This window comes from Sinocyclocheilus anshuiensis, unplaced genomic scaffold, assembly GCF_001515605.1.
Source record: "Sinocyclocheilus anshuiensis isolate Anshui unplaced genomic scaffold, SAMN03320099.WGS_v1.1 scaffold73, whole genome shotgun sequence".
NCBI lineage: Eukaryota > Metazoa > Chordata > Actinopteri > Cypriniformes > Cyprinidae > Sinocyclocheilus > Sinocyclocheilus anshuiensis.
Window position 1 is genome coordinate 457,193 of NW_015536460.1, and position 8,375 is coordinate 465,567.

The 8,375-nt window shown below is 37.1% G+C and overlaps 1 protein-coding gene across 2 annotated transcripts; it reads left to right on the forward strand.

Annotated features, from left to right (window-relative positions):
• The first annotated feature begins 5,321 nt into the window (after nt 1-5,321).
• On the forward strand, nt 5,322-7,177 carry LOC107693800 (gastrula zinc finger protein XlCGF57.1-like). Of its 2 annotated transcripts, XM_016494328.1 has the most exons (2): nt 5,322-5,675; nt 5,760-7,177. In XM_016494328.1, the coding sequence occupies exons 1-2, from the start codon at nt 5,391-5,393 to the stop codon at nt 7,056-7,058; spliced, it is 1,584 nt and encodes a 527-aa protein (XP_016349814.1). In that variant the 5' UTR covers nt 5,322-5,390; the 3' UTR covers nt 7,059-7,177. The 2 variants fall into 2 exon arrangements, with proteins under 2 accessions (XP_016349814.1, XP_016349154.1); XM_016493668.1 differs by having other exon boundaries at nt 5,322-7,177.
• Nucleotides 7,178-8,375: the final 1,198 nt, after the last annotated feature.

Here is an 8,375-nt window from a genome sequence, read left to right on the forward strand (position 1 = left end):
GAGTTAATAATCTCAATAAATCATAAACAGTCTCTGAAGAAGCGATTCCAGATTTCTCCATATGTACACATGCACTCTGTAAGGCTGATGTTGCTAAAGCTACCATTGTCTCTCCCTGTTTTCACTGATGCGGCCTTCACATGCTACCAGAATGATCGTAAATTGGAATGTGGTAGTTAAAAATTGCATATGAAAGCAATGTGAAGTTGACCGGTTGAATTTGTCGAGCTCATAATCACAAGTGGGACTTATAAAGTTTGTCATAGCACACGAAGGCACCACAAGACCAGTTATGTCATTAATTTTATCGTGCTGTGCTCCCCGTCTGTAATTCATAAACGTACATTTATTATGCACAGTAAAATCAGATGACAGACTTTTAAACCAAGTATGTTTTCTGTAAAGATAACGGGCTTGTACTAATAGAGACAGCTATTTGATTTTAGCTAGTAATTTGATGCTATAAAAACGGGGCGTGTCGTTATGGTTGATTGGGTCTGTGCGAGTTTGGGCGGGAGTTTGATACGCGGCTCCACCTCACGACACTACTGCACAGACTCTGGCTCCAAACAAATCTCTACTGCGCAGACTCTGGCTCCAAATGACGTCATTTACTCAAGATGGCAGCAGCCATACTGAGATGCTTTGGCTTCACTTTTCTGTAGTGGAAGGAATAGGAGACGCACCTGTCCATCCTTTTTTACAGTCTATGGCTTGGACCCTGATGATCGCCTCAAGTTAAACTGCATTGTTTCAGTTCCCTTCTGTGTCATTGCCCACAACACTTCGGTGACAAGACTTTGAAATAACAAACAGGGAAAACAATAAAAGGCATGACTTATTTTGCATCCAGCAAGCCAACTCCATCCAAGCTCCATGATCCTTTTTTTTTCTTCTTCATTTGAGCGCCTTGTAAAAGGATTTTTTTTTTTTTTAGGACACAAAAGTAGAGCGCAATGTGTCATAGTACTCTGAGAACTGCGCCCACTGGAGGGAAACGTAATTGGCGACAAGACCATTCATTATTTTTCACCATGTCAAAGAATTATTTCACTACCCTATATGAATCTGAGAGGAGAAGATATATTAAGAAACTACATTTTATTGGTCTATGTCAGTGCCCCTTTTCCTAACCTTCCTTTTGTTTGAGAAATGATTCAACTGAATGGCCCAATGTGAAATACCCCGACATCTACAACTATTTGTGTCCTAAACACTCGTTTTTTGGGGGGTCGACAGCTTATAAAAATGTAGTTCTGTTTTTTTTTTTTAGCTTGTTTACTGTACACCTTGTCACATAGCAGCTTTTAGACATTGTTCTGTTTTCTTAAAAATTCAATGGAGAGGGTTGGATTGCCCCCGGTGGGCGTGGTTTTCAGATTTTCTCAGTCTCTATAGGTGTTCAAACTTCATTGGCCGATGGCAAATGTCCTCATAGATCCTATTGCACTGTTTTTTGTTATAAGTCAGAAATGACAAGGAGTCAGCTTCCCGCAATAGAAAGTCAATGGAGAGTGTTGGATTGTTTATATTTATGTGATTCAGAAGTGAAGGCCATACTACTAATGTTACCCACACGAGGGAGCCACAGGAGAGCAAATCCTTATATTTTCATAAAGTTTAATAAAGCCCAATATAATAAATTAGTGCTGTCAAACGATTAATCACAATTAATGACATCCAAAATAAAAGTTTTTGTTTACATAATATGTGTGTGTGCTATGTATATTTATTATGTGTATATATAAACACACACATACAGCATATATTCTGAAAATATTTACAAGTATTTACATATATTTCTATTCATATAAATTATATATAAATATTTAATATATAAACGTAACATATTTTTCTTAAAGGGGTCATATGACGTTGCTAAAAGGAACATTATTTGGTGTAATGCAATGTGTTTATGCGGTTTAAGGTTCAAAAAACACATTATTTTCCACACTGTATATTATTGTTTCTCTATGCCCCGCCTTTCTGAAAAGCAAGGTGTGCTCTGATTGGCCAGCTATCCAGTGCGTTGTGATTGGCCGAATTCCTCAAGCGTGGACAGAAATGTTACGCCCCTACACATGCATTTCAAAAGTTTACAGACCTAATACACACCCATTTGTCCGGCACACACAAAACAAACAAAATAAAGGTTTGATTTTTTTTTAATAGGTGCTAACATGACTACCAGTTGAATAGTATGACTAAATAATGTAACTTTGTGATTTTATTGCAATATATATTTAACTTATTCCAGTGTTGGGCAAGCTACTTAAGCTAACAGTTACTCATCATTAAATGAAGCTTCACTACACTAAAGCTACAGCCCTGGGAAATGTAGCAAGCTAAGCTACAGCAACATTGCAAAAGTAGTTTACTTCATCTAAGCTATTTCTTAAAAATTTCATTTTCATATTGAACCTACATCATACCAAGTCAATGCTCTCTCAGTGATCAATAAACAGTCAAAACAGATAGACAGGCATAATAGTTCAGTTTAATTGTTTATTCAACAACTGTTCCAAACCAATTTGGCAACAAAAACCAGTATCATGTACAGGGCCGGATTTACCTCATATTGTGACATAGGCAAAATAAATTTTTGCTGCAAGCCAGAAACCTACTATTGGTAGTTGTTATTGTGGCTTTATTGTAGGCTATACAGATACATTTATATAAATGGTAACACTTCACAATAAGGTTCATTAGTTAAAATTAGTTAACTAGTGTAGTTAACATGAACTGAGAATGAACAATACTTCTGCAGCATTTATTAATGTTAACTTCAACATTTACTAATGCATTATAGACCCAACCACTTGATTGGCTCTATGACTCTCTCTCCTCTCCACCTATAGCTGGTGTGTGGTGAGCGCACTGGCGCCGTTGTCCTGTGGCTGCCATCGCATCATCCAAGTGGATGCTGCACACACTGGTGTTTCTGCACACACTCCCTTTACGATTGTAAAGCGCTTTGGGTGTACAACAATACACAATAAAGCGCTATATAAATGCATCAATCATTCATTCATTCATTACAAAAATCAAAAGTTGTGTTTGTTAACATTAGTTAATGCACTGTGAACAAACATAAACTACCAATGAACAACTGTATTTTCATTAACTAACATTAACAAAGATTAATAGTGTAATAAATGTATTGTTCATTGTATGCTCATGTTAGTTAATACATTAGCTAACATTAACTAATGAAATTTTATTGTAGTGTTACCATATAAATGTATAGGCCTACAGATAGGCTACGTTTATTTGCGTTCGTTGCCTGTGTCATTATTTTATTAACATTTCACCAAAATCAAGTTCAAATACGAAGTTTTTGACTGGCGAATGTTTTTTACCGACATTACCGCCACATCAAAGGCAGTACGGGCATCGCATTTACGTTTTCATGAACTTGCAGGTTATACAGTTTTCTGTCACTAGCCGGGTTTCCATCCAAAGTTGCGAATTTAACTTATGCGCAAAATTGAAATACCGCATAAAACATTTGTGAATAAGCACCGTTTCCATCCAACGAGTCAAAGAGAACAAAATCGTCACTTCCTGGTAGAACTGGCGCCAGGCTATTTATCACTATGAAAAGTAGGAGAAACCCCTGAATATAATAAAAAGTAAATAATTTTTTCGCACAAGTCAAAAACCACCTCAAGCGAGTGTAAAAACTTTTTTGTGAATTAAGGGATTTTTATTCAAAATTTGCCATTTCCATCACTCGTTTCTGATGCAATACTTCAAAATGCGCATTAAAACAGGGCGATGGAAACATAGCTACTATGTGGGCGCTCAGTTTTGTCTGTTATTTGGCCAAAATATCATATTATAAAAGATTCAGCTCTTCGCACAAGCTATTTGGCTGTGACTCGACAACAAATGCTGGACTAAGACACTCTTCTCCGCTCCTCAAATACAAAAAAAACATTAGTCTTTATAAATATAGTGTTTCTTCAGTAAAGAAAAGGACTAAGACACACTTCTCCGCTCCTCAAATACAAAAAAAACATTAGTCTTTATAAATATAGTGTTTCTTCAGTAAAGAAAATGCTGTACTTATTCAGTCAACAGTTCTTTATTTACCTTCAGACTGCAAACAAGCTGAGATGCTCTAAACTGCGCGCCACACTTCATTCACGAGAGAGGCGGGAGAAATAATGAGGTTTGACTGACAGTTTGAGGAGCCAATGGAGTTACGGGGTTTAGTGGCGGTGGCATCACTTACTGATCCAGGATCAGTGATCCTTAGCAGTTATATTTCCGATGTGAGCTTGAGCTTCAGGATGCTTTGAAAAATTTTGCTTTTGTTGACGCTAAACTTGATGGGGGTTCTAGGGCTGTCGCGATAACGGCAATATCGCAATACCGCGCTATTGACGAGCAAACCGCAGAGGAATGCAAGAACCGCAGCAACTGCGATTTTTGCGTGTTTTCTTTTTTCATAGGGTTATGCCCTTCTCGTTTTACACTTAGTGCATGTGTACTGAATATTAAATAAGTTAGTAATGATAACATAATGTGTACCATTCTGATTTATTTGATTTATATAAGGTCACACCTCTAATCTCTTAATTTCTAATTTTCACAGAAGGTTCTTTACATTTATGTTGGATAATTTTATGTAGAAAACGAATCAAAAAAATGACTGGTTTTCACAGAGAGGGTCATATATAATCATTTATAATAATAATTTTAGCCATTTATTTACTCACTTCAATGATTTATTCATTGATTAGTCATTTATATTATTTTTATTTTTAAGTTATTGTTTCCATTGTTGTTTAGTCTTATTATTGTGTGGTTTCAAGGAATATTTATATTCACGAGTAAGCGAAAAGAGAAATGTCTCCATTTTAAAGATTTTAGTGTCACAGGATGTTGTTGTGAAGCAGTAAACATACGTAACTAACTGGGTACAAAACAAAACACTGGTTTTGGGTACCAGACAAGACTTGCTGTTAACAGGTTTTGGGTATTAGACAACATTGCTGACTACTTTGCTGTATTGCTGAAATACAGATCTTTTCTGACAGGATCTGGCGTTCGGTCTGGATCTGATATTTCTGGCGTGGTCTAACACAATGAAAACTCAGTTTCAGTGAGAAGTTCCCAAAAAAAAAAAAAATAATAATAATAATATGGCATATACATCATATAAAAAAAACAAATGAATAAAATATATGGGAGTAAACTGAAACACTACAGTAATATGGGCAATTACTTTCAGTTTTCTTCCCAACATAATTATTAACTCTTCGATCAGCCAGACCAGACCAACTACTGAAAGTTTAGTTGACTGTTAGGGGGTAGTGATATTTGTTGCTTTGTTCCATTAAAATGTGGCTAACTTTTATTTGTCTCTTTCCACTGTAGACCTGATGGCACTTAAAGAAGAGAGAGAAGTACTAGAAGAAGTGGAAGAGAAAGTTCACGATTTCAGAACTAGAGAAGAATCTTTTGAAAGTTCACAGACTGAAAAGGCTTCCTCACGAAAAAGAGCTCAAAAGACAGGAACTTTCTTTTTTACTTGCTTTCAGTGTGGAAAGGGTTTCAATCAACATGAAAAACTTAAAGACCACATGAGAATTCACAATGGAGAGAAGCCTTTCACCTGCCAACAGTGTGGAAAAAGTTACACTGAAAAAGGAAACTTGAATGTTCACATGCGAATTCACACTGGCGAGAAACCATACACATGCCCTGAGTGTGGAAAGAGTTACTCTCAAAAAGCAGCCCTTACAAGCCACATGAGAATTCACACCGGAGAGAGGCCTTACACCTGCAAATTGTGTGGAAAATGCTTTATATCAGAACTAAGCTTTAGGTATCACATGAACATTCACACTGGAGTGAAGCCGTTCAAATGTGATCAGTGTGAAAAGAGTTTTGCACGTAAAGGAAGCCTTACTTCCCACAAGTCAGTTCACTCAAAAGAGAACTGTTTTACATGTCATCGGTGTGGAATGAGTTTCACTAACATGAAACGCCTCAACAGGCATGTAATAATTCATCCTGGAGAGAAGCCTTTCAAATGCCCGCAGTGTGAAAGGAGTTTCAGATTCAATAAATACCTTAAGACTCACATGAGAATGCACACTGGAGAGAAGCCCTTCACGTGTCATCTCTGTGGAAATAGTTTTAGTCATAAAGCAAGCCTAAAGACTCACATGAGAATTCACACTGGAGAGAAGCCTTACACATGCCCTCAGTGTGGAAATAATTTTGCATATAAAGAATCCTTTGATTGCCACATGAGAACTCACACTGGAGAAACCCCCTTCAGCTGCAAACTGTGTGGGAAAAGCTTCTCACATAAAGGAAATCTTAGGTATCACATAAGAATTCACACTGGAGATAAGCCTTTTAAATGTGATCAGTGTGGAAAGAGTTTTAGACATAAAGGAACCCTTAATCACCACATAAGGTCTCACTTAAGAGCAAACTCTTTTACATGCCATCAGTGTAGACAGAATTTCGCCAACAGAAAAGATCTTAAGAAGCATGTAATAACTCACATCGGAGAGAAACCTTTCATGTGCCATCACTGTGGAAAAAGTTTCACACTTAAAGGAAACCTCAAGACTCACTTGAGAATTCACACTGGAGAGAAGCCTTTCGCGTGTCATCACTGTAGAAATACTTTCAGATCTGCAGGAAACCTCCAGACTCACATTCGACTTCACACTGGAGAGCGGCCTTTCACGTGTCTCAAGTGTGAAAAGTGTTTTACATACCAAAGAGACCTGAAACGTCATTTGCAAAGTCATTCTGGAAAGAGTTCTGAGTGTGACAAGAGGTTTAGAAAAAGGAGCAATGTCAAAAATCCCCTGCCCATTCGCTCTGGAGGAAGGCGATTTAATTGTGATCAGTGTGATGATAAATGTATTTTACCATCACACTTAAAGATACACCTGAAAAGTCATGTGGATGTGAGACCCTATTTGTGTTCTTCATGTGGAAAGAGATTTAAATGGCTTAGTAATTTAAAATGGCACCAGAAATTACGTATCTGTGTAAAATTAAGGCTACGGTCACGCCGCACCTGAATGTGGGCCAAATATGAACTTCAGACCTATGCTTTAACCCATTTGAGTGTCCCGCACATCCATTATCTCTGCCAATTTTGGACAATGGTTCATCTCTTATGCATACACCAACATTTTTCTTTGCTAATGGTTATTTTTTGAGAGTTTAAAACAATTTGTTTGGACAGAATGTTTGAGAATGATTATTCCATAAATTTAAAGGGGTCATATGATGTTGCTAAAAATAACATTATTTTGTGTATTTGGTGTAATGAAATGTGTTTATGCGGTTTAAAGTAAAAAAAAACACATTATTTTCCACATACTGTACATTATTGTTTCTCCTCTATGCCCCGCCTTCTGAAACGCGTCGATTTTTACAAAGCTCATCGGTCTGAAAAAGCGAGGTAACATACATATCATGTAGTTTTCAAACAAGCCTGAAGGACTTGGTTAGCTCGATCAGGTGTGATTAATTAGGGTTGGAGTTTGTGGCCCTCCAGGAACTGAGTTTGACACCCCTGCATTAAAGCAAACCAGGAGCCAAGTCAGCCTCCAGATCAGGCATGGACAAACTCGGTCCTAGAGGGCCGGTGTCCCTGCAGAGTTTAGTTCCAATCCTGATAAAACTCACCTGCCTGTAGCCATCCAGTAATCCTGAAGACACTGATTAGCGTGTTCAGGGGGCTGTTTCATAAAAGACGCTAAGAAAAGCGGGGATTAAAGTCCAAAACCTGACTTGAAATAACCTAAGAAATCAATCAGGATTAAACCAGTTTCATAAGCGACAATTTAAGTTCACGCAATCTCACTAATTCGATCCAGGTTCAGTGAGTCATGATCATTTGATGTGCACGCTTATTCTTTAGCAGCCCTTAAGGTCGATTATGGATCAAATCGATCCACTATGGCAAACAGCGAACATTTGTGCTGTTTAATGATTCGAGACGTTGTGTTTTCCTCAGTGCATAACTGACACGTTACAGGTATATTTGTCACATGTAAATATTAGAAAGTCATACAAATATCCATTTTACTGTCAAGAGTGGGTGCTGCTGCTCGCATTCGTGCTAAATATAATAGCGCAATAATTCTGAGTAAAATATACATCCTGCTAAAATATTTGTCGTTGGACATTAAATGTGACCTTTAGAATTTTAATCCTACATATAAGTGTATTTTAATGATAGCAGTAACTGTAAATCAAATGTAAGCTGGCTAATACAGCCCTAATTACTAGCTCAAATGAGTTAAATGTGTATTCTTATCAGTGAAAATGTAGTCTGATTTCTATTATTTATTTTCATTTTTAATTAATTGATTTTAACTTGTAATTTA